This window comes from Pogona vitticeps, chromosome 1 (genome assembly GCF_051106095.1).
Source record: "Pogona vitticeps strain Pit_001003342236 chromosome 1, PviZW2.1, whole genome shotgun sequence".
Classification (NCBI taxonomy): Eukaryota; Metazoa; Chordata; class Lepidosauria; order Squamata; family Agamidae; genus Pogona; species Pogona vitticeps.
In genome coordinates this window covers 198,084,008-198,111,677 of record NC_135783.1, presented here as the reverse complement: position 1 = coordinate 198,111,677, position 27,670 = coordinate 198,084,008, and the positions used below count along the sequence as shown (strand labels likewise).

The window sequence follows — 27,670 nt, the reverse complement described above, 5'->3', positions numbered from 1 at the left end:
GTCCATGCTGCTGTAATCAATGAAGTTGTGGCCTTTTTCTTCCATTCTGAGTGTGTTGTGTGCTGATTTGCAGTGGGGAACTGGGTGGCTCAGCCATAGGCCTCCAACGTGCTGCTCTTTCAAAGAAAACAGGCACCCAGGGTAATTTATAGAGCCTTGTTTGACCTTTTCAACCTTTTAATTCTGCCTCGCTCCTTTTATTCTCTATTTTATTGTCCATTTTATTGTGACGACCATGGCACTTCTACTACACTTTATTAAGCATGGCCTCTTCCCAATCACCGCCTCATGCTTCCACAAGTTTGGGGAAAGGACAGGAGAATGAGGGGAAACTTTGAAGGGCAGCAAAACTACCCATTTAAAGCCACCCTGTATCTCATTCTTTCCCCCGAAATGGAGCTGGGTGAGGATTAATCATGCATTCCATTGACAGCCCCCATCATCACTGTTTGTGTCACCATGTCTGAAACTCCCTACAGTGACCTTCCCTATGGAGACAGCTACGTGGAGGAAGTGACATCTGACATGGTACTGTTGCGACGAGGGATAAAGCTTCTAGGTTGCACCTGACGTATGTGGAGGCACTTCAAAATGTATGTGGGGGTTACTCTCTTGCTTCTTTAACTTACCTGTGTGCATCTCCTTTGCTAAGTAAGATGTGTCCTTTCTGCAGTGCATCGGCTGTGCCATCTTTAATTTCCTTCTGGAGCTCCATGTGCTTTTCTGCCAAGGTTGGCATGCTTAGACCTTCAGAGCTGAGAAGCTTAAGGAAAGCCTCTGCATTTCCAAGTAAATCTTGTGCCTATTAAAAGAAATGATGCATTTTAAATTCAATGAAGCCTAGGGCCGGGGTGGGGGGGGGGGAGAAGCGCTCGGTAAACCACTGGAGCAACACCAGCAGAAAGTTTTCTAGCACTACAATGGACACAAATAATTCATACAGATATTATGGTTGCAGCTTTCATATTATCTGATTTTCTTCTTAATATGCAGTTTCCTGCTACTTACAAGAGGAGCAAATGAAACATCATCTCCAAAACAACAACGAAAAAGGCTATCAGTCATAGGCACAAAAATGCTTTTTAACTAGATGACAGAGTCAAATTTTTGATTTAGTGCTACAGCTGTAGCATTAAGCTGATACTCATCAGTTTGGGTTTTATTGCTTTGGCATGAAGGCCATCACAAATCACATGGTGGAAACAATGCAGTACAATGCAATATCATGGAATTAGCTCCGTTTCAAATCCAGACCATGTCTTGTCGATTCAGCGCTATTTCACTTGCTAAATATTAAAGAAAGAATCTGAATGACCACTAAATGGATGGGTAAGAGGCTGGTGATCATGGCAGACAAGGATGAGATACATAGTGGGAGTGTGTGACATGTGAAAAAACATTTTCCTGGGATAAATAAACATTTTGGAGTGAACAATGACAGCAATTTAAGTGCCAGTGAGGTCCAAAAAATCCACGTCAAGCTGGGACAACCTTCTGTATGGCTGTACCCTTATCTCACTAACATTGCAGTTGCTTCTTAGACAATTGAAGGGAAATGTAGGCCACAGAAAATGTGGAAGAGACCCTTCTTATAAGAAGTTCCCATAAAATGGATTAAGAGGTTGTAAATAAATTCATCAAGGAAGCTGCTTCATAAAGCATCTCATCAAGCTTTTCCATTGTTGGGAAATTCAGATTAAAATAAGCAGCATCTCTTGACACTGAGAAATATAGCATCTGTTTTTTCATGCTCTCTTTCCCTAAGCAAACCTGGAGCAGAAAAATAGCAGCTTTGGAAGCTCTTTGGACTAAAACCAAGAGAAAAAAAAAAGGATGAATACTTTTATGCTTTTCTCAACAGGCCTGCTCAAGCCAGCTGGAGAATAGTGTCAGCATTCGTAGCCCTGCTGTTAATTAGATGTAGTTCTGGCTTCTGTGTCTAGAAATTCAAACACTCTATATTTTGTTTTCACAGGAAGACCCAGTTTCCTAAATGTTTTCATAGTAAGCTCCACTGAACTCAATGGGTATGCTTCTCAATAAAGGAAGATGAGACCAAGCTGTGATACAGAATGGTTGTGGTCCTCAGACAGTGATGCCATCTCCCAAAACACAACAAGAAAATCTGCACACTATTATTTGCTGATGACACAACCATTCTTTGTTGGTATGTGATCGAATAAGGCTTCTGGGTATGTTCCCAAAACATGGTAACTTTGTCTTTCAGTCAATTTTAAGAAAATAAAAATCTTAGTTTTCGAAAAGAAGTTAATGCTGTAGAAGTAGTTCATAGGGAGACAAATTTCAGAGTAGACCAAGAGCATTAAATGTCTAGGAATTATATATGCTAGGTTGGCCCACCCATAGACTTCATGTTATCCAGAAAACCATTACAGGCCATGCATTTTCCCTCCATATACCTAAGGAAGTCCATCTTTCCCACCAGATGTTGATGTACATATCACTATAATTTCTTCTAAACATCACATGGCTTAGATATAAAAATACGGTTTATGCTGAAGCCTTGTTCTTGCAGCTAATTTTTCATATCCCTCGATACGTATAGAATACAAAGATTTGATTGGAAACCTGCTAGCACCTATTCGCTGTTAGACCATCACTGGCTACACTAAAACTCTAGTGTGACAGTCACATATTTAGGAATGGCTTTGGACTAGGTGCTCTGGGTCCACTGGACTATTCGGACAAAACAAAATTATTTAAAAAACTTTTAAGGTAAGATTCTCTAGCTTTCATTTTGCATGATCCATATGGTCCCTTCCAGCTCTGCAATTCTAAGATTATGATGATGCTAGATCTAACCAAGTGTGGCAGCCAATAGACTCTGAGATGCTACCAAAGTTGGCCAAAAATATAACATTTCCAGATTCTGAAAAGAGACAATCAAGAACTTTTGACTTGTGCCACTAGAACATACTCCATTCTTCTTTTTTCTTTTAAATATTCTATATAAAAATTCCTTTTAGCTGGTTGACAGACAGTCTCTACATGTGAATACTAACAGACCTCTTGGTAGGTCACCTTTTTCCTGGGAAAATACACCAGCAGTCCTGTGGCATCTACAAATTTGTGCAACGAACGTCAGGTGCTAAATGTGCCCCTCTCTTGTAATTTTCTACCCTGGAACTCTTGAACATGCAATTAGCCCCCTGCTGAACTCCCTACCTAGTGATTTAATGAATTTTCATGTGAAAGATCTACTCATAAATAATAATCATTGGGTCTTTTGGTGGCTGCCAAGTTTCTAGTACCAGCCGAGAGCACTAGAAAATCATTTTTTAAGTTGGAGGAGTTTCTCTTTTAGCTCTCTTGGTATTTTGATTCAGTGACAGTTTCTGTTTTTGTCAAATTTTATATTGTACACCTATATATTACTATCTTTTATTTGTATGTTATTATGTATTTAAAAATACCAGGGTCCTCTCCATTCTAAGGAAATGAGTTGTTGCATTGTACACAGACAACAAGGAAGCTAATTATGATGCTCCTCAAATGACTTGTTCCACAGCCACTCTCATTAATTTCAATGAAGCTAATAAAAGAGCAGGAGGTTGGAAGTTTGCGGACTCCTGAGGTAGGTTTTTCCATAACAGCTGTGTTGCTCTCCTGGCTGATAGAATTACCCCTTCCTATAATGCTACAATTTCACCCATGGTGCCAACTTGACAGAACCTGATACTCGGTGATATAGCCCCTGTTGTCCTGCTGTATGCAGGATTATTTACAGCTCATAACCCAGCAGTGGGTTGCTATAACGTGTGCCTGGGAAGGAAAGCTTACCATTTTAAAAAAAATCTGCATTTACAAGTTCTTAATCCATCTTCAGTAACATTTGCATTTGGCTTAAGAATAATAACAGCCATTTGTAAAGAAACACTCAACTGTAGTGAAGTTCAAGCCAAAATGATTTAGAACACATTAATGTAAATATCAAACGCTGTAAAGACAGCTTGCATTTGTGGGATCGAAGAAGCCAGATTTGAATGAAAGATGTTGCTTTTTTTTTTTTTTTTACTTTCATGGTGTTTTGGAAAATATTTTTTTTTGTTTTATTCAATAGGCCTAGAAATTATTTTATATTAAAGAGTAATATGTGTGTTTTTAAGAGAAAATTATAAAGACATAAGCAATTTTGTATTTGAATAAATGTAGATTCTTGTATATTGGGGAGGGGGAACATCCCCTGAAAATAAGCCCTAACGTGTTTTTTGGAGCAAAAATTAATATAAGACCCTGTCTTCTTTTCGGGGGAACATGGTATTTGGAGAATGGACTTTGTTGCTTAGTTCCGTTGTCAGTTACCACTATGAATTTACTCCTTGACTAACCTTCTTGGCTGCTGTGAAGAAGTCGTTGGCTTCTTGCAACCAGGCTTTTCGTTCCTCCATGCAGCGATTCACTTCGTCTTGCAGCAGGTTCATTTTCTGACTTGACAGCTTTAGGTGCTCTTTTTCAGCATAGTCCTCAGAGAACAGGATCTTGAGGGCATCCGATTTTAAGTCTTCCATAGCACAGTTCCATTCCTAGAAAGGGAAACCCTAATCAATGAGCTAGGAGCTCATTGCAGTCACAATTCAACTACTGTTTATTTATTTTATTATTTATATTCCTTCTTTCCTTCCTTACACATTTTCTCAGAATAATAAGTAAAAACAAAATCTAGACTAAGAACCTATACCACAGAAGCCCAAAGACAAAAACAAAACAAAATGTATTCGTAGGCAGCCAAAAGTCAGTTAATATTTTTTAAATGCATAATAAAACAACACACAAAAACATCCGATATTTAAAGGCTGACAGATATTGAGCTAGCAGAGGTTGAGGGGCAGTAAATCCCACAATTACAGAATCATATCTAATAATAGTCTTACCTAATAGCAGATGCACCCAGGTCAATACGACTCAAGTTATATGTGACTGACAAGTCTCATTCACTTCAGAAATTTAATGGTAAGCCCTGAAATCTAGAAATTCTCTCTTTCTGGAGAACACATTGCCTGATGATAAACAATAATGTGACAAACGCAGCCCTAGCTACATTCATTGGGAGGCAAATTTCTTATTAATCATCTAGGAAGACCAAGGAAATTCCTCTTTTTGGTATGTGAAACCCAGCAGAATCCTCAAAGATGACAGACATGCCCATTTCCCCCAGGCAAACAGAAGGAAGCTGACATAAGTTCTTGGTGGGGGACAAGAGGAGATAAAAAGTAATCTAAGAAAGAGGAGAGAAGGAAAGGAGATACATGGCTAAATCAGGGTGCAGCTCCCGAGATGAGTGTAGTGGCAACAATTTTGTGTGTCAGAAAAAACAAGAGCTTGGGCCATAGGTATACGTTGGCATTAGGGTGTGATCAGACACAAGTTTAGCCTGCTGTCTGGGCAGCTGCAGGGGCAGGTTGGTCCCTCTTTTTGACAGTGATTACAGAATGAAACCACTGGAGGAAACCAAAGCACCCCCAGAGTGTTCCTACACACACTTTCTGAGCCCTTGTCAGGGCTTCTGTATTATTGATGCTGGTAGGATAGCTCTGTTTTGGTCCATTTCTGGTACCTGTGATCACTGGGAATGGACCCAAAGCTAGCCTTCTGCCAATGTTGTGAAGTAACTGAAGACTATCTTTTCAAGGTATTGGCAAATTAATCACTTCCTCAGCTTCGTGGAAGGGCCAAGGAAGGTGTGTGTGTGGGGATTCAAGTGTGCATTTGACAGTGAATATTCACTGCATCACTTTCAGAAGGTTTGTTTGTTTTGCTTCTCAAGATCCGTTGAGAGCCCACCCGGTTTGTCTGTGAGCAGGCTGTCCATTGGAGAGGCTGAGAAAGTGGTTCGTTTGCGAATATCCTGAAGAGACTGTCTTATTAAGCTACTGCATGATACAGTATTGGGAAAGCCTGCTGAAGACCAAATAAGATCATCTGAGGTCCATGAATAATTTTTATTGCAAGCTGCCCTAAGGAGACATAGTCTAGAAGGGCGGGATAGACAGACAGACAGACAGACAGACAGACAGACAGACAGACAGACAGACAGACAGACAGACAGACAGACAGACAGACAGACAGACAGATAGATAGATAGATAGATAGATAGATAGATAGATAGATAGATAGATAGATAGATAGATAGATAGATAGATAGATAGATAGATAGATAGATGGATGGATGGATGGATGGATGGATGGATGGATGGATGGATGGATGGATGGATGGATGGATGGATAAATACACCATGTGAATGCAAGGATTGCATTAATGGCATGCAAGACCTTCTATTGACCCTTCTGTACCCCATTCCAGACAAGCTCTGTAGACCGGCCCTTAGCTAAACTAGAGGTCCAGAGCTGAACAATAGCTTTTTCTATCTTGTTGAGCTGGCTAAAGTATACTCTACCAAGTAAGAATTGGCAGCAAAAATTAATGAAAACACGAAAACATTGGAAGGGAACACCTATCTCTACCCATCATCAGTTCTGAATAGAGGGGTCTTCAAGTTTCCCAGGTTCGTGGCTCAGGTGTAAGTTTGAACTGGAGAGCTGGCACTGAAGCCATGAAGATTGTGACAAGGGAGAGGACAGTGTAGAAATCCCCCTCTAAGTGTGTTCAAAACACTAGCATTTATAACACCCTAACTCCAAAATACTCGTATTTATAGGGCTTTGATTTAAGAACAAACATATGCACATTTTAGCTATGCCTCAAAATGCTGGGTTTTTATATTTATTTTATATCTTTATCCTGACTTTTTATTTTGAAAAATCGCATTCAGCTTGGGTAGCAAAATTTATAAGAACAAACTGAACATTACATACAATCCTTAAAAGAATTTAAATCATCATCATTTTGGAACTGCAGACCTAGAAGAAACTCCATGGGTCATCAAGTCCAGCCCATGTAAAGTAGGCACAGTGGGAGAATCAAACTCTCAACCTCTGGCCCCTCAGCCAGATACCTAAATCACTGAACTGTCCATTATAATAATCAATAAATGGCAAATATCTGTATCAAATGTTACTTGATTGTTCATTTGCATGTCTTCCAAGCACCCTCACGGTGCACAGAGATGCTCCCTGATCCCTAGGGCCCTTGTAGATGCATCTGTTCTCTCAGTCAGAATGACTATTTTGTTCGAAAATTCCTACGATCAACTTCCTTCTGATAGATTTTGTGGTGATGATGAAGGTGAGGATGATGGCAATGATAGTGGCTTCCATACAGAAAGGAACCCTTTGTCTTCCTAGCAATGCATTTGTAATTCTAAAGATTTCAAAAAGGAAGGGGTTCAGGGGTAAAGCACATGTTTTGCATGCAGATATCTCGAGCTTCAGGCCATCTAAAGGGTCTTTAAGCAGCCAGTTTAGGAGATGCGCTTGTGTTCCAACACGTTCTGGCAGAGTCCACTTCGACAATAAAGAGGCAGCCTCCTTTTATAACTCACTCCCCCATGTACCTCATGACTCCTTACTTGATGGAGTACAGCAGTTTTCAAAGAGTTAGAAGAAGCAATTTGGTAACAGCGTGGAGATTGAAGGACCTATTCTACCTCCTGCCGGTTTGAGCACTCCCAGTTCCTTAAAGCCAGGCGGGTTCCTGTCAAATTATTGGACTGATAGTTCTCTAACTCCAAAAATCCCATCCCTAATTATCTTGCCTCCTTTTGTCTTTGTACAGTCCAAAATATGGAGATGACTAAACATTACTTGCTGACAAAGATCCCAGAGCTTTTTAGATTACTTGCAGGGAACGATGCACGGAGACATGGAAACTGTTATGTATAAACAGAATGCCTAATCATGATTCTTGCAGTGCTATTCCACTGTGTGAATTGAAGTTTTCATTTATGGCAGATGCATGCTTAGAAGAAAAGGATGTCACGCATAGTGAAAGTATTTGTATGGACACATCCATCATAAATTTGTCTTTGGCATAAATTCCTGTGTCAACCTTTCAGGTAAATTTCACCTGTAGGTTAACCTTTTTAAATAGCCATATTAACTTTCTTCCTCTTTTGTATCCAGCATGGTTAACAGTTTAACCTTTCAATCACACTTGAAATGGTGATTAATTACAGTGATTTAAAGTTTGAAAGAAGTCCTTATATATCATAACATTGAATATTTTCCCATGAAATTGGATGTATTCAGGGCTGTTTCATATTCTTACCCAAACTTGTAAAAAAAAAAAGGCTCATTAATCACTAGACTATCTGCGGTCAGCATTCTGTTCATTTACAAGCTACACTTATTTAGTTATATAGCCTTTAAGACCAAAACAAACAAAACAAAGGAAAATAATGGAAAACAAATCAAAAGAAAACTTCATTGGGTTTTAAGAGAGCAACAGAAGCACAATGAAACAAGGTACAGGTGAAGTTTCTATCAAGGTTTCTTCAGTTTGCCCAAAATGCCTCTGAGCAAATGTATCGTCTCTTCCATTTGTGAAGGAAAGGAAACGTGGCAAGGAAAGAAAGACTGGCTAAGATATCAAAAAGATACAAACAACCCATTCAATGCCTTCTAATTTTTAACAAGCTCATGTAAAAAGGCAACAGTTGTCATAGATGGCTGGCTGGATAGCTCAGTGAGTTAAATGGCTGTGGAGCTAGAGGTTGAGAGTGCCCCAGAAGAGCCAGCCTGTGTAGCCTTGGGCAAGCTGCACAGTCCCTGGACAATCCCTGAAGAAGGGAATGGGAAACCGCTCCTGAGTACTCTCTACCTAGAAAACCCTGAAAAGGGGTAGCCATAAGTCAGAACTGGCACACAATTATTATTACTATGCAACTTGCACAAGTCTTTCTTAGAAATGTGAGAACCTACTGCCTTGCAAACAAGAAGAAAAATTTGGTGGTTTGTCATTCAAGAATCAGACATGTGAGTATATGCATTTCTACAGCTGAGACACAGCACTTTTTTCCTGGACATCTTCAGACATGCTGAAAAGGTCATCTTTTCAGAATGCAGAATATATAGTAACTCACAATGAGTTACTATACATGAACTGCTCAGAAGATGGAAGCAGAGGTTGTATATATTACACATTGTGAGAAATTGTCGTGGTATCTTTAATAATAAGGGAAAACAAAATACTGTAATGTTTTACTTATATGTTAGCAAGGCCAATGGGTATTAAAGTTTTGACAAAAAAAATTAGCAAGTTCTAAAAATCATTATTCTGTAATTCTTTTGTCCTGATCTTCAGTCAGTGATAAGATGCCATTTAAATCCTAGGAAGATTTTGCTGTGGGATGGGTTTAGATCTGTAGCTCTCTAAGGGTTTGCATGTAACAAGAACCCTGGTGTTCACACAATGATTATTTGGAAAGCAATGACTAGATTTTGCAGTCAATTAGAATTTTTTTTGCTACTTTCATTAACAATTACAGACTACTTTTGGATCCCATTGACAACTAACAGAAAGAATTTCATTTCACACTGAAATTCCAAGCTGTACTTAGAAGTAATAACATAACCCTGGTGCCTTGTGCAAATTTATTGTACTGACTAGTTAGGCCGACAACTTCTTCTATGTGGCGAGTAATGACCATTCATTTCTTGCCTTGAGAAAAGATAATCTAACGAGGAAAATCAGATAATGAGTGACAGTATAGAACAATGGGGAAAAATAAGATAATGAGTGACAGTATTGATTCTAAAAGCAAGCTCTGGATCCCTAACAACCAGCTGCTATTTCAAATGGTTGAGAGTAACCATAGATATGATGATATTATGTGCAATTGGATGGTAAGATGTTTCTTTCAATTACTTCCATCAAGAACAAACAAAAGGTTTTGCTGCTGTCATGCTGTTTCAGTTTTCCCGAACCTTCGAATAACTACTAAAGCCATCTAGCATTGTATTTCAATTAACTGAGCTTCATGTCTCTATAGAAAGGTCACGCTATTTTAGTTTTTACCTTTACAATCAGTAACCTTTAAAATTGCAGGTCTCAGTAAGTCAACTGGAAAGAAAACTGAGACTCTTGTGGATCCGGTGATTGATCTGGTGCTTTTTAAAAAAAAAAGTTATAGCTGATGAAAGAAAAAAATTAGATTTCATTTTTAACACTGGAGCCCATTTGTTCACAAGCACTTGTGGGGCATTCAATGCTATGAAGCATCTAAAGAAAAGCACAAACCTCTATGGTAGCCCAGCTCCCCTAAAAAGGGTGTATACAAGCCAGCCAATATTAAGCACATTCACATCCCACAAGGGCTGAAAAGGGCATAACTTGCTTTGTTGTGTCCCTTATGCTGATTTAAAGCATAAGTCAATATCATAGAGATGACATAGCAAGCTGTGCAATTAAGTCAGTGATGGCGAACCTTTTTGAGGCCGAGTGCCCAAACGGCGACACAAAACCAAATTATTTCTTTCGAAGTGCCAACACTGCAATTAAATCTGAATGCTGATGTTTCAGTTTAGAAAAAACAACTCATACAGTTGTCTGAATTAATCATCACCTTTTGTTTTCAAAACATAAAAGAACTTTCAATGATACACTTTTTTATTGAAAAAATAACCATTAACTCTAGTTAATGGAAACAAATATTAAAATAACACAAGCCAGGTAATTTATACAAACTTGTGCATGTATTTTTTGATGAGGGATACTCAACTTGGCATGCTTTTGCACAACGTGATTTTTTTTATGTTGTATGCATGCTGATAATTTGTCAAACCTTGGCCCAAATGCTGTTAGTTTGAGAGCAACACATGCAGCACCCAGACAACCCAGATAGTGTAGTTGCTGAGCTTGAGCCAGACATCCTAGAGAGTGAAGTCAAGTGGGCCTTAGAAAGCCTGGCTAACAACAAGGGCAGTGGAGGTGATGGCATTCCAGTGGAACTATTTAAAATCTTGAAAGAGGACGCTGTTGAGATGCTACACTCAATATGCTGGCATGTTCGGAAAACTCAGCAGTGGCCAGAGGACTGGAACAGATCAGTCTACATCCCAATCAGAAAGAAGGGCAGTGCCAAAGAATGCTCCAACTACCGTACAATTGCACTCATTTCACATGCTGGCAAGGTTATGCTCAAAATCCTACAAGTAGAGGCTGGATTTCAAAGAGGCTGAGGAACTAGAGACCAAATTGCTAATATGTGCTGGATTATGGAGAAAGCCAGAGAGTTCCAGAAAAACATCTACTTCTGCTTCATTGACTATGAAAAAGCCTTTGACTGTGTGGACCACAACAAACTATGGCAAGTTCTTAAAGAAATGGGAGTGCCTGATCACCTTATCTATCTCCTGAGAAATCTATATGTGGGACAGGAAGCAACAGTCAGAACTGGATATGGAACAACTGATTGGTTCAAAATTGGGAAAGCAGTATGACAAGGCTGTATATTGTCTCCTTGTTTATTTAACTTATATGCAGAACACATCATGCGAAAGGCTGGACTGGAAGAATCCCAAAATGGAATTAAGATTAAATGTAATGAGAGGAAATGGACATACTGGAAGAAATATCAACCTCAGATATGCAGATAATACCACTCTGATGGCAGAAAATGAGGAGGAATTAAAGAACTTCTTAATGAGGGTGAAAGAGGAGAACACAAAAATTGACCTGAAGCTCAACATAAAAAAAACTAACATCATGGCCACTGGTCCCATCACCTCCTGGCAAATAGAAGGGGAAGATATGAAGGCACTGACAGATTTTACTTTTTTGGGCTCCATGATCACTGCAGATGGTGACAGCAGCCATGAAATTAAAAGATGCCTGCTTCTTGGGAGGAAAGTGATGACAAACCCAGACAGCATCTTAAAAAGCAGAGACATCACCTTGCCGACAAAGGTCCTCATAGTCAAAGCTATGGTTTTTGCAGTAGTGATGTACGGAAGTGAGAGCTGAACCATAAAGAAAGCTGACCGCCGAAGAATTGATGCTTTTGAATTGTGGTGCTGGAGGAGGCTCTTGAGAGTTCCCTGGACTGCAAGGAGAACAAACCTATCCGTTCTGAAGGAAATCAACCCTGAGTGTGCACTGGAAGGACTGATCCTGAAGCTGAGGCTCCAATACTTTGGCCATCTCACGAGAAGAGAAGACTCCCTGGAAAAGACCCTGATGTTGGGAAAGTGTGAAGTCAAGAAGAGAAGGGGACGACAGAGGATGAGATGGTTGGACAGTGTCATCGAAGCTACCAACATGAATTTGACCAAACTCTGAGAGGCAGTGGAAGACAGGAGGGCCTGGCGTGCTCTGGTCCATGGGGTCACGAAGAGTCGGTCAGGACTTGATGACTAAAGAACCATAACAACTAAACACCTTCTGTGCTAAATGGTCCTTATTCCAACTACACAGGCACTGGAGCCTTATTTCTTCCTTTAAAAACAGTAGACTTTGAATTAAATACATGTTGATGCCATGGTTGGGACTAAAATATTTTATGAAGATACAGTACTTCTGGATCAATAGAATACTGCCTGCACTATACATGACCAGAGTTCTACGACATGGACAGAAATGATAAGAATGTTCTTACTTTAACTTTATTTTCCATTTCTTTGTGCTCCTGACATAGCTCTTCATTTTCTTTTAAAGACGACCCAAGGTTTTGCTTATGGAAATAATCTTTGATAGTCTTCTTGTACCAAGAGGTTATCTGAAAATAGAAATAATATTTTTCACGAATAAACATTTTATAGGAGGAAAAATAATGGGCTACATCCAACACAGAATTTTCTTATCTTCTCCTTCCCACTGCCACCTGCCATGTCCCCTCAAAATCAGCTCCACATGATCCTCTAACTATCTGAAGTAAATTAATACACTGAGGAGGATCCACTCTGGAGATGCATGCTTGCCAATATACTGACACAACTTGATTTCTCACACTGGTTGAAATATTCTCGGTATTGTAGCCCATCCTGAAATGTAGGGTTTTTTTCCACACTCCTTCAAAGCCTGAGGTTCATTTATGCTTTTAAGTAAACAACACACATGGACAGGCACACACATGCAAAGCCCTGTGCCTTGTTTTAGAAGAAAACAATCCCTTGGTTGTTGTGGGGTTTTCGGGCTCTTTGGCCGTGTTCTGAAGGTTGTTCTTCCTAACGTTTCGCCAGTCTCTGGGGTCGGCATCTTCAGAGGACAGCACTCTTCGCCAGTCTCTGTGGCCGGCATCTTCAGAGGGAGCACAGAGTGCTATCCTCTGAAGATGCCGGCCACAGAGACTGGGGAAACGTTAGTAAGAACAATCTTCAGAACATGGCCAAAGAGCCCGAAAAACCCACAACAACCATTAGATCCCTGCCGTGAAAGCCTTCGTGAATACATAAAACAATCCCTCTTTTTTGGGTGGGTGTAAAGTGAAGATTTATTTTCCAGAAGGGCATCTGGGATGTAATAAACAGGCAGAAGGACACATTCAAGTGGAGGACAATGAGCTTCCCACAACTGTTCTATTTAAAAAACAAAAACACCCAGGAAGGCTACAAAAAACAAGAACATCACTTAACATTTTAATACATTATATCATATCCCCATTTCCATCAATTATCACTTTCAAAACCTCATGTATAGCATTATAAAACAATAACAACAGAAAATGGGCTATTAAGCTACTTAGCTAGAAGGCAAATACAGTACTCCTTAGTAAGTTTGCATAGGATTTTGAGGTTTTTTTCATTCACCTGTATTGCACTGGCTCAGTTCAATACAGGACCGTGATGGACACGGTCTTCTAAACTACAGTGTTAATTTCAGCCAGGTCAAGATGACTGGCCCCACTGATATAGGTTTAAACTGCTGGAAAGGACAACCCGCTTTCCCCAGAAACCTGCTCTGAAAGTTGTGGAAATCCTCTGGAGCATATTTGTGACACTAAAGAGAGCTGTAACCGGATGTGGCTTTTAAAAGTACTAATTTTAGTGGCGTTGGATATACAGATACCCCAGCGGCCACTGGAACTTGGACGTGAATAATACAAGCCTTATTCCCGAGCTTTCAGAGTCCAAGCTTTCAGAGTCTGGGGCCCTCCATGCATACCGTTACTCATGGTGAGCTTCTTTTAGCTTGTACAATGGATGTGCACAGGTTAGTCAGATAGGAGTCTTCCTTTCCCGTCCCCTAATGAATTAATATATTGCCTGGTTTGGAATTTGGTCCAGCACGGCCTAAAGTGCTGTTGTGTGTTGAGTGACTACCAATGTTTCTTCTAGGCCTTGCCCAGAGCTCCGTGAGGGTTGCCTGTGGGCAGCCATTTTGTTTACGTCCCATTTCAAATGAAGCCCTGCTGACCCCTGCGCGCACAGAGCAAGGCTCCCATGCAACAGGACAGAAAACTGGAGGGAATGTTGGTATTAACCCAATACCATGACCACAGTTAAGCACAAAATAATGCATAGTTCAGTCATAATAAAATCAGTTCTGACTCATGGCAACCCTTTCCAGGCAGAGAATACTCAGAAGTGATTCCCATCCCCTTCTTCTGGGGATGCCCTGGGACTGCACACCTTGCTCAAGGCCACACAGGCTGGCTTTTCTCCCAGGAAGCGCAGTGGGGAATCAAACTCTCAATCTCTGGCAGATGTAAAGCGCTGAGCTGTGGAGCCAGCTCTTAGTTAGCCTCCATGAATTTCAGTGAAGATTAAGTATGTGTAGCTACAAAATATTCCTCTAAGAATATTCTGACAGCAAACAAGAAGGCATCAAAAAAAAAAAAAAACCTCTGAAACAACAAACAACTTGGCAAATTACCTAAGGAGTTCAACACAGCTAGGGATATGAAGAGATAACTGATGTAATTAAATTTTAATTTGATGTCACACAACAAAGCTGTTTTCTAAGTGTTTCCAATTTATTCATTTTGAGGTTGCTCCACACAGAAAGCCTGACTTTATTTGCAAATCACAGTATTAGAAAAGTACAAGTGTACACAGGTTTATCCATTAAGGCTCTGTTCACGATCTCAGTTCAGTCCCGATGGGCTCAGGTAGCCAGCTCAAGGTTGACTCAGCCTTCCATCCTTCCAAGATTGGTACATTAAGTACCCAGTTTGATTAGGGGACAATGTGTATCCTGCATAATTAAACTGTAAACCACCCATAGAGTGCTTTAAGCGCTATGGGGTAGTATACCAGCAGCTATTTTGCTATGTTTAATAAAAATACTCAGTATTACTCTAGAGCCTTTTAACTCAGATGTTAGTGGCTCAGTTTAGACACAATAACAATGTTCTATTATGACAAGCATAATCAGAAGCATGCTCTCTCCCCTCTTTTCTTCCCTTGCATACTGTATGAAATGCAGGCAGAAGTGAAGGATATTAGAAGCTTTTTTCTAATCATCAGCAAACCAGTTTGCCATTTTTTCCAAATATCAAAAAAAATGTGGATTTTTAAAAATGAACATTTTTAAAATCGAGAACTAAACTCTGATCCTAAACTAAAAGCACATCCTGACATGGTTTGGGATCCTGGCTTGAGAGATTCTGAACAGAAGCCGGGACATCACTTTACTGTATTCTAAACATTAACAATCTAAATAACTACAGTGGGGTCTTGACTTGAGAACTTAATCCGCATTGGAAGGCAGTTCTCAAGTCAAAAAGTCTGTAGGTCACGTCTCCATTGACCTACAGTGCATTGAAAACCAATTAATCCCGTAACAGGCCGTTTGTGTTCCATTTTGATTTTTTTCTGGTCTGTAAGTCAATTCTCAGGCTGCAAGTCAAACCTAAATTTTGCGGCCAGAGAAGTCTGTAACTCAAAAAGTCTGTAAGTCAAGCCGTCTGTAAGTCAAGGGTCCACTGTATTTAACTGGGTTGTGTTGGCATGCAATAAGAGATCGTCACAAGCATAAATCTCCATGAATTAATATTCTTAAGGAAGATGTTTAAAATCAGTCAAAGCTGAACTGACATATGATTCAGCAATACATGGTACCCAATCCTGCTAGGAGGTAAAAAGGGAAACAACATCGACCAACATCAAGATTATTACAAAGACACACTTCACTACAAATTTTATACATGATTGTTCAAAATGACCTAGCTGAAACTTCACTTTAGTGACAACACTAAAAAAGAAACCATGGCAATAATGCCTCTCTATATTTTCCCTCCAGAACGCAAACACTGGGAAGGAGCTTTGCTTCAACTTATTTTAAAGGAAAAATATTGCAGAGAAGTTAGACTGTGGAGAGAACAACAGATTTGGCATTCGTGATGTATTCAGGAATGCTTTATCTGGAAGAGTTTTGTTTTGTTCCAGATACAGACGTTTAATTGGCTTTTAAGTACTGTTGCATCTGAAACAAAGCAAGTAATGGCAGCATGAGTAGTCACATGAATAAATAAAAAAACACTCTGGATTGTAGTAACATTGGTGCAGAACCTGGAAATGCTAGTGGTTTGGGAGTTTTGGAGAGGAGCTAAAATGTCTTTAGACTACAAAATGTTGTTTGTGGATCCTGGGAGATGGAGTCCCCCAACAGTAATTTACCTAATTTTATAGAGCACCAGAATTGGCAATTGCTCTAAATTCTAGCCACTAGCACTTATACTGAGGATAATATTTTTTTTTTAAAGTTGGGGAATGCTGATATATTTTCATAAACCATAGTATGAGATCCTAAGCAGCACACTTTTTGCTTTGGCGCTGTAAAAATTAGGAGGTAATTCCAGTTGGTAATCCCGGATAGAGAACACCCACTGAGACTTACACAAGTGTCGATGTAACATCCCATTCATTCAATAGATCTGCTCTTGGGCTAGCAATTAGAACTAGCCCTAACAAATTTGTAGCATCATTAGCTGTCATAGGCAAGAAGCTATTTCATCAGAGGCATCTAATAATATGGTTATAGGCTATAAAACTGTGTACCAGAAAATATTTGTTAGTACCTTTAACCCCTGAGGCATTATTTAATAGATGATGGTCTCTGACCTTGATTTCCTCTTTGGAGCAACAAGTTAGGAGTTAATGAGCCTTGAGTAACTATAATGTATTTGTTCACCTCCCAAAGATATAACTGGGTGTCATTAAGGGGGTGGGGGTGGGAAGCACATTAATAATAGACAAGCTTACCAAGACAACAACATAGAAATAGCCTTGTTACCTTCTTGGTTTTCAATCTATTAATGAAAGGGACTTGCTAACAATATCTGATAGAGAACAGTGGGCAGAAATGAGGGGGTTACAAAGATCATTGCAATGATTAGATGGAATATGTTGATTTTAGAGAGTAATGGAAATGGGCACAAACCGAACCACAATCCCCCCCCCCAAAAAATGAACTGGGCTGGTTCGTGGCTCAGTTTGGGGAGCCTGTTTTGCCAAAAAGGGGTTGCCCACCCAGTCCTCCTCCCACTGTCCCCACTGGCTGCCACTGCTGCCTCTTCTTCCATGGCCAGTCCTGCCACCCTCTGGCTGTGAGGATCGCGGCACAGGAGGTGGCAGTGGGGGCAATGCCTTCAAGATGAGGTAGAGAGACAACCGGGGCAGTGGGAGGGGTAGGGGTGGGCAGGCAGGCAGCTTCCAGCTATATTAAGAGACAAATAACATTGTCACTCCTACATTTAAGCGGCACCATAGAAAATGTGGCAGATATCAGCTCTGCTCTAGTCAAAGCTTGAAAAGTTGACTTTTAAAAATACAGATCCCAGAATCCCTTATTCATCAGTGGCCAACAGGGGATTCTCAGAGCTGTACTCAAAAAAAGTCATTTTTCCAAGTTGCAGTTCTACTTGCAATGTACAATACCATAATTCTATGAATTATTGAGATGGCAGCCCTAGAGAGAGGTTTGCCTGCATATGTGAGGGCTACAACTCTATAAGGGGCAGGAGGGGGGCATCTAAATCTACACCCCACCACTACAGGAATGGCCACGGCTTAGAAATCTTCATGCATGTATGGCTAAGGTTTGAAGGAGAATTGAACGCACATTCAACTTAGCTGCCTGTGCCTTCTCAGGGTTCCTGCTCAAAAGAAGATTGTAAGCATGTTCAGCTAAAAATGCTTACATCACCCCCTTCAGGCTTTAGTATCAAATGCATGAAGGTCTAAAAGCCAAGTACTGTAGAGGAAAAATTGGAAGCAGGACTTGCTTACAGACATGCTCTCCCAGACACTAAACTTCTTGACTGACCTTCCATGAGCAGACTGAACACCTTCATTGGCTTAGTATCACAACCGTGCGTGTGTGTGTGTGTGTGTGCGTGCAGGATGTGATCCTCTGTAAGAACCTCACAAAAATTAAAATTATTTGGAGTTGAGTAAGTTCAAGAGAATGTCCCAGATTGCCAGGAAAGGAAACAAGTAGGTCCCAGATCAAATCAAGCCTGGACTATCTCTGGAGGCAAATATGTTGAAACTGTGGATGTCCTGCTTTGTACACATAATGAGAAGACAGGATTCTGGAAAAAGGTAACAAGTGGGGTACCACAAGTCTCAGTCCTGGATATGGTTCTCAACATTTTTATTAATGAGTTGGATGAGGGAGGTGCAGGGAATAATTATCAGATTTGCAGAAGAAACAAAATTGGGTGGAATAGCTAACACCTTGGAAGACGGGAACAAAAATCAGAAAGCTTGATGGGCTGAAAACAACAGAATGGACTTTAACAGGGATAAGTACAAAGTACTACACCTCAGGAAGAAAACCCCAAATGCACAGTTACAAGATGGAGGGCACTTGACTCAGTCATGCTGTGAGTGAGAAGGATCATGGAATTGTTGTAGATCAAAAACTGAACATGAACGAACAGAGTGACTTGGCTGCAAAAAAAGGGGCCAGTGTTATTTTATACAGAGGTATAGTCCCCATATCCCATACTAGTCTAGTCCCCCTCTATTCAGCACTGGTTAGGCCTCATTTAGAGTATTGTGTCCATTTCTGGGCACCACACTTTAACAAGGATGCTAACAAACTGGACCAAGTTCAAAGGAGGGCCACAAAGACGATCAGGGGACTGGGAACCAAGCCTTACGAGGAAAGACTGAAAGAACTGGGCGTGTGTAGCCTCGAGAAAAGAAGATTAAGGGGAAATATGATAGCACTTTTCAAAGACTTGAAAGGCTATCATACAGAGGAGGGGCAAGATCTGTTCTAGATCATCCCAGAGAGCAGGACATGTAACAATGGACCCTAGCTACAGGAAGCCAGATCTAAGCTAAATATAAGAAGAAAAAACTTCCTAACTGTTAGAGCAGTATGACAATGGAACCAATTACCTCAAGAGATGGTGAGTGCTCCAAAACTGGAGGCATTCAAGAGAAAATTGGGCAACCATCAGTCAGATCTGCTTTGATTTGGATTCCTGCATTGAGCAGGGACTTGGATTTATATACTGTATATGTAACATTGTCTGTGATTCCCTCTATGGCCAGTTAAGGTAATATATCATGGAAACACTGTACGTATTTCTGGTTTTTTTCTTGTAATGTTTAAAATATTTCCAGACCATGGATAAGTAAAAAAAATGTGGATACTGATCCTGTGGATACAGGGGTCCTACTGTGCAGCACTCAAGCCTCTGACCGCAAACTGAGTTTAATCCCGACAGATTCAGGTAGCCGGCTCAAGGTTAACTCAGCCAGCTCATTGGGGTGGAGTGGGGTTCCTTGCCTAATCATGTTGTAAAATACCCAGAAAGAGCTCCAAACATTGTGGGGTGATATACAAGTCAAATCAATCAATCAATCAATCAATCAATCAATCAATCAATCAATCAATCAATTGATCAATCGATCAATCAATCAATCAATCCTGGATAGTGCAGATCCAGAGGCTTGAGAGTTAAATTCCCGTTCGGTCCACTCCCTGACAGGCGGTGGACCCAACGATCTCTTCCAGTTCTGCAGTTCTAAGATGATGACGACGAGGAGGGCAGTTTGGCTTTGCAACATTTCTGAGGATGCACATCATGGACTTGAAATACCACATTCCAATATTTTTAACCAGACATTTCTCAGGAGACAAAACAGAACCACAGCCAATGGCATCGCACCCTGTCTCATGAGCTGTCATTCATCATGCCCTCCCGACATGCAGAGAAAAGGGCTGTAGTCTTACATTCTGTAACTTTCCCCTTTATATTACTTTAAAATGGAGATTTGTTCTCAGCAATCAGTCTATAGCCAGAGGCTGTGAGTACGACACCTTTGTAGGAATGCAGAATTCGTTGTTCTGGATGCAAATCAATCTCCTCAAGAAAACAGGTAAATCTGGCCCTCCCTTGGGCGCTCACTGCCATCTGATGGATGCTTCAGAGTCTCCTAGTGAGCCCAGGCAAATGGATAAGGCTTCACTGGTGGGATTTTACATAAAAATGCAAAGAACAATGTGTGATTTATAAGAGTACCCATCGCACGTTACAAAACAGGTAGTCTGGCACTCTCCAGGGGCCTATTGGTTGAGAGGCATCTGCAACACAAGGCTGCTGTCATTTGCATGTTTAATTTATATCCCTGGGCTGCCACCTATTTCAGAGAATACAAAGCATCACTTTCTTACGTGCATGGTAAGATTACTTCCATACAACACTACATGACTTTTTGGTTTAAAGTTCCTTTTTATACTAGGAACTCCAATCCATTGGGAAACAGGTACTGTAATCATCTCCCATGGATTAGAAAAGAGGGGTGGTCTAAAAAAGTATAAAACCTCACAGATTTAACACTGCCAAGCTGCAGAGAACTATGAAGCCTGTGTAGCAAGAATAAGACTGCACTGGCCCATAAAAGCCTGTTCAGACTGGCCGCTTTGGGTGTGGAGTGGAACAGGCTACAAAGGGTTTGTTGATGTTGTGAGAGAAGAAGTAGCACTGTTCTATTTGGTATGATCCTCCCATACCTCTCTTCTTTCTCCTTCTTTCAGTGTTGTTGCATTCTCTCCATTCCCTTGCTCTCCCTACACTGTCTCTCTCAAACTTTCCCTTAGAATCCCCTGGCTCATGTGCATGCCAAAAAAATTGCATGCCTTACCACTGGACCAGAAAGGTGTATGAGACAGCTCTTAAGTGGGAAGGAAGGATAGATTGTTCCAAGTAGAAACACTGGTAGGCAAGGTCTCTCCCCCCCAACCCAAACTATGCCCTCAGCAATCCATATATCATATATACATGCCAGTGTGGACAGGCCCTTAGTCTGGCACTGCGTTCCTCACATCAGCCAATCCATTGCCTCTGGGGAGTCCACAAATGGGGCATTGAAACAAAAGTCCTCTTTTCTTGTTGATCTCCAGAGAGCTGTCTGATCTGGAGGTGGTACAGAGCTTGGAAGAATTAATTTTTTGGACAGCAGAATCCGTAGGCCAGGTTGTTTCATGATAGCTTGGTAGTAAGCTGGTATATCTTTGTAATGTGGGCTTTTGGAAAGAAGTGATAGATCAGTGTCAATTCTGGGTTTATCAATAATGCCTCAGTTGAGTGACTGGACCTGAACATGTGACCACCAATGCACTCAGAGTACCTACGGATCTAGAAACAGATTCAAATCCCCTTCAATGCATGCAGTAGATGTATGGAGTTTTATTTAAGAAAATTATCTTCCTCTACTAAAATCAATTTGAGAATCCCTGTTCAGAACAGACTAGTTTATCAGAATGAGGAAATAATGAAGAACATGGGGAAATCCACATATATATTTTTCACATTTCAGTATCCAAGATAAAAGTTTCAAAACTCACAATTTGTAATTTTTTTAATTCTATACCTTTGTGAGTGAAGCACATTACATAGTTAATTGCCTAAGCTGATAGCAATTATACTGGGAAAAGATGAGCAAGAATTGCACCAGAAGATTCCTTTGGCATAACAAAGACAGATCAGCCATGAGAAGCCACGTGTGTTAGCAGCTACAGCTACAAATGCAGTAAGAAAATTAAGGAAGAGACTACATGGACATTTCTCTCACTATTTGATCTGCTTTAGGGATGGCTTGGTCTGCTCCTTTTCCCAGCAATCACATGACATGAGTGCCAGTCATTTTACCCACATCTTGTTGGCTCCCTGTCAGGGGCTACACTTTATTAGATGTAGATAGGATTCCTCCATTTTGGTTCTGCTCCAGCATGTGCAGTCTCTGGGATCAAATCAAAGCAAATGGCTTGCTGCTTTCAATATCCCATCCACTCTTAATTCCCACTATTGTTAAGTGGCTTAAACAGACAGCTTAGTCACTTAACAATATTGGGAAATTAGAAACTTTCTCTGCTCCTCTCTGCAAGGGGGAATGGAAGAAGCAAATATTTGGGGTTTTGAAAAGTCTACTTAGGGAGCACTGATGCTCTGTACCTTTTATGGGGGGAAACACAAAAACCTCTTTATCGAAGGAGAATGAGACAGAAGGGAGCAAAGCGGGGGAATGGTTTTTATTTTTTCTTTCCCTTTAAATGGAGGTGGCCCAAATAGGGTTGCTCGAGTTGTGGATGCCATGGGGATGCAAAGATCTCACCAAATGCCAAATGACACCTCTATGCAACATAAAACAACCCTATTTTTCCTGTTCCAATTGATCTGTCTAGTCAAGACCTAAGAACAGGAACCACAGGATCAAATACACATCAATACAGTATATCTGTTTAGTCAATTGTCAGTCAGCATCTGTTAGTATACACAACTAATTGTACTTGTTGCTGTCATTTTTTGTTGTTGTTGTTTGGAACCAATAAAGCCTGGACCACTGATGGGGATATACTTGGCAAGCCCTTATTCACATAAGAAATAAATGTAAATTAAGCACCAGCAAATAAATGACACGGCGCTGCCCCTCAATTTCATCTGCTTTCCGCTTACAGAAACCAGGTGCTAGGTTCAGTAATGTACTGGATCTGAGGTTCCCTCTAAGGTGTGCAACTGCATTAGTACGACCCCCCATGAGGCATTCCTCCTCCTCTGGTCACAGTGGTCGTTTCCAGCCCCGTTGGTTCTGGTCGCGAAGGAACCCCGCATGGGGGCAGAGTCATAGGCACGAAGGGCAGAGCCCTGCCTAGCGGGGCTGAAAATTAGAGGGAACGTTGACTGGATCAACGTTCCCTTGTTTTAAAATGTTAAAACAAGGGAAGCTTTCAGGTTCTTATTCCGGGAAAAAAAAAGGTGTAAAATTTGGCGGAGGGGAAGGAAGAAAATAGCTCAGCATATTGGAACGGACGTGATGCTCATGGTTCTTCAACGTGGACAACTAGGAAAGCAAGATGAAGTGAGCAGATTTCGCAAGAAAGAGAAGTTGATATTTGAGAGAGTTTTAAATATATCATTGACCCTTCCAAATATTTAATGGTTGCTGTCCACTGTATCTCTTTTACACTAGATTTAACCTCTTATCAAAAATACAATTCTGAGGCCTATTGCTATTCCAAATATAAACAATCCCTAAGTATAGAAACCTATATACCTAAGACTTCCTTTAGATAGAGATTCATTTTCCAAGACAGGTAATCAGCTTTTTCCTTCCCTTGCGTCTCCTTTGAGTAGTACAGATGCAAACTGTTGTATTCAAAGAACATAAATGCAAGGCAGCCCTGCATCTCATTGTACATCTTTAGCCTTAATGTGAAACCATTTTTAAATCTCTGATTGCCCAATCTCTTATTTTAAATTAGTCATACTGTAGTCCCATTGAAATTACAGTAGTGGCCCTTTATATTAGTGATGATTAACCTGTCCCTTTAATTTCAATGGGACTAATGCAATCTTTTTGTTATTCTACATTTCTGGTTGATAATGTTTACATTCAAGATCCTTTATCTGTAACATCTCAGACAGTCAATGTCTCCATAAGAGAAGTTACATTTTTACCAGCTGCAGTTTGGCATCTTGTAGGATTATGAAAAAGAAATGCATATGATCTAAATTACAAGTGCGAGTGCAACAAATATGGCTGTGAGGTCAAACGAACAGACATTTTTGAATGTAAGATGAGCATGGTATTCAAATCAGAGGCCTCAAACATTTTCATTTGCTTCCTTGTATTTGATACTATTATGCGTGTGTGATAATTCAGACTTACGGATCTCCGCCATCTGGACTAAACTCTCAGTTTCATTTCAAAATGGAATTTAGTACTGCGATAAAAGTTTGTGGGCCACAAACTGCATGATGGATGCCAGTGATTTACAGTCGCTACTGATACACAAGTAGGTGATTAGTTAAACTTGATCTCTGTCACATAATACTTTGTCCCACTGAAGTCAATAACTCCATGAGTAACCAGGGGCAGGACTTAAGTGGACCTTGTGTATATAGACTGCCAACATTACAGTGCAATTCCAAACATGGTTAAGAATAACAATAGTATGCCATCAAGACAATTTTGACTTATGGTGACCCTTTTCAGGGTTTCCTAGATAGAGAATATATAGAAGTGGTTGACCCTCCCCTTCTTCTGGGGGGCACCCTGGGACTGTACAGTGTGCCCAGGGCTGCCCAGGCTGGCTCTATTTGCAGGAGGCACAATGGAGAATCGAACTCCCAGCCTCTAGCTCTGCAGCCAGATATCTTACTCAGGATTAATATCCCACAGATTTCAATGGGTTTAAACCTTAAGACCACAAAAACATGGAACCCCATTAGCCATACAGTCATAACCCTAAAGCAACTGAACCCTACATGCAAAGTCACACTTTCATATTGCCCAAATTCTCAGATATATTTTAGATTACATTTCTCTCTCTCTCTCTCCCTTTTCCCTCACAGACTGTACCTGGTTTTCCTGGTGATGCCACTGACAAATCTGTAAAACCTGTTCCAGTCCTTGGCGCTGCAGCTTCAGGTATTTGTCCAGGTGCCTCCTCCTGTCTTGCAGGACTTCAAGGAGACAATCAATTTTCAAGCAGCTACTGTGAGCTCCTTGAACAAATTCTGGATTTATATTCGGCCCATCGGATTTGAATTCTTCTATAAATTCGGTAAGGTCATGGCTTTTGTTCAAGAGGACCAGCGACTTTTCCAGTAGTTCTGTAAAAATGGAGGTGGGGGGGAATACACATATTTTAAAATGGATCGACAATACCTTCTATACAGTGCAGTATTCATTCTCTGTCTAAATGCAGACAGTCCTGTTCATGGAGGCTTTTTCTGTCTCCAGACTGGCCCTATGAACAGGCAGAGTGAGGTAGCTGCCCAGGTAGGAGGCATAAGGAGGGCAGCTCTGCCTGTTCTTCCTTGGACAACTCCTCCATTGGTGGACAGAGCCGTCTGTGCCATACAACTTCTCTTGTTCCCCCTCAATGCTCCGCTGTCTCATCACAGTACCAGAGTGAAGTTCGCTCGGTAGTCCTGTCAGGGCCTTTACCTAATGAGGGAAAGGTGCCACCACTTTGTGCTTCACCTCAGACAGGCAAACGTCTTGAGCCAGCCATGTTCTGACATAATATTTGAATGGGAAATAAACACTGAAACACCTTCAATGCTACCATTCAGTGACCACCACAAAAGAGGTTGTGCACGTCTGTTACTTTGCCAATGTGAGACTTTTTCCAATGGCTGCCTCAGGCTGTAATGGGTAAAAGCTTGCAACACATTTTTCAGCTCCATGCTCCCCTCTGGTTAGTCATTTTCACACAGACAACTAGTTGGTTAAACATTTACTGTTGTCCACAGAAGCCATGAGAAGGCTCTGCTGAAAAGGGAGGTCAACTGGATATTGAGACTGAGGGAACCCTGGCGCCCAAAGATTTCAATAAAGGATTAGATTTTACTCTCCCTTCTTTAGCAGGTGCCATTTCCTGGGTACATTCCCAAGGGCAGCGATGGCGAATCTGTGGCACGCATGCCACAGTGGGCATGCAGAGCCCTCTCTATGGGTACACAAGCCATAACCGGCAGCCAAACCTAAGGAGGTGGCTGCAGCCGCAGTGCTAGCACCATGACAGGTGGTGGGCCAGGATCCGGATCAGCTGGCACTGGCAGCAGCGGGCCGGTCAAGATACAGGCAGTGGCGGCATTGGGCACAACTGGAGGTGGATTTGGAGTGTGGTCTGGAGGCACCCCCGTGCCCAGGATTCCCGCTTCTGCCACCACTGCCACTGCCACTGCCACCTGCCGCCTGTTGAGTTGGTGTTTTGTGGGGGAGGGGTTGGTTTTTGTTTGTTTGTTTGTTTGTTTGTTTTTTTGCAGTTTGGGCATTCAGGCTCAAAAAGGTTCACCATCACTGCCGTAGGGCTTGCAGACCAGGAGTGTCTGCAACACCAACAAGACCTGGAGTAAGATTACATCCATAAATAGGAAACCTTTCTCCCATTATGTCAGAAGTAATCTAGTGGAACTGGGTATAGACCAAAAAGGAGTGGGGGGGAGAAATTAACAGCATGTATAAAATGTATGGCTACATTTGTCAATTAAATGCGATTTATAATATGCTGAATGGATCCTTTTTTGTGTGAATAATGTGTATTAAAGTTTCAGATGGCAATAGTCTTAGAACTGCAGAGCTGGAAAGGACCCTCTGGATCATCGCGTCCAGCCTGGCCCCCCCTCCCCAGTCAAGGAGGCCCAATCGAATTCCCTACTTCTGGCTCAGGCTCAGTGGTAGTTAAACCACTGAGCTATCCGAAGTGTAAAGATGTAATGTGCCGTCTTTTGTTTATACATTTTCTTTGCACAGCCCCTGAAGAAGGCCATAAATTCAGCCCAAAAGGCACTGAGCATTTTTAAATTGAAATCAGGTAATCTTTTTTTCTTACACCCTGAGATGGCAAATTCTCCTACACCATTGGATTCATTCCTTTTGCTTTCTAAGCTCCAAGCTGAAAGCCAAGAGAGAAGAAGGTTCCCTGCAACGGGAGGGATGCAAAGAAGCTTGGACATTACGGATGTCCGGCAGAGGGCAGTAGTGACATTCAAAGAAAAAGGCCAGCCATTGACTGCCAGATGCCTTCCTTGCACAGAAGCGCTTCAGCCTATTGTTGAGAAGGACTGACAGCTGCCGAAGCCCAAAATATAGAGCATGCAATTTGCATATTATGTCAACATTATTTACATACATTTGCACATCATCTTTGCAATAGTTGCTCAAAGTGCCTTTCATTTCGCTCTGTGTTTTGTTTAACTTAACATTGTACTATCACAATATGGTAATAGGTAGACTGAGCCCTGCCATTCAAGCGGTGGTCTTAGAAAAACAGATAAAAGGACAGAGTTCAAAATCTAGGCGCCAGCATGTTTATCTCTCATAGGCAGCACAATTGCTGAAGGAGTTCACATCTTCATGACCACACAGGCCCTCCGACCGAACGGCATTTCCCAGAATACTGACAAGCAGTGACATGTGCAGCTGCTGAAACGTCTCCATCTATTTAACAAGCAACGTGCCTTATAAAGGCTGCAAATGATGGAGCGATTTGCCAATGGAACCTTTGGGGAGGGGGGAGTTTATACCATTTCTTGATTTACTTCTCAAACACATCTGTGCCTGTTTGGGAGGAATGCCTTGCCTCTCAGTAATGTGTGAGTTTAATATCCAAATGAAAATTACACATTTTTTTTCTTGTTTTATATATATGTATATTAAATCAAGCTGCAATTCCTCAGGTGCTTAGAAAGGATGGTCTGAGGAAGGAGCAGCACTGAACCTCTTAAACCAGGTCTGGACAACCCACAGACCATTAGATTTATTTATATATTTTCATTATATATTTATATACAACCCTATTCACATCCCTGCAATCAGCTGGGCATTAGGGAACATATAGAGGCAG

The 27,670-nt window shown here is 41.1% G+C and overlaps 1 protein-coding gene across 1 annotated transcript in view; it reads right to left on the bottom strand.

Annotated features, from left to right (window-relative positions):
* The window catches only part of CCDC141 (coiled-coil domain containing 141), a 165,627-nt gene that overhangs the window by 71,948 nt on the left and 66,009 nt on the right, over positions 1-27,670 (bottom strand). Inside the window, exons 5-8 of the mRNA XM_078393864.1 lie at positions 24,676-24,929; positions 12,513-12,632; positions 4,350-4,544; positions 630-802 (exon numbers count right to left, since the gene is read on the bottom strand). Coding sequence (XP_078249990.1) covers positions 630-802; positions 4,350-4,544; positions 12,513-12,632; positions 24,676-24,929 — 742 coding nt within the window. The remainder of the gene's footprint in view (positions 1-629; positions 803-4,349; positions 4,545-12,512; positions 12,633-24,675; positions 24,930-27,670) is intronic.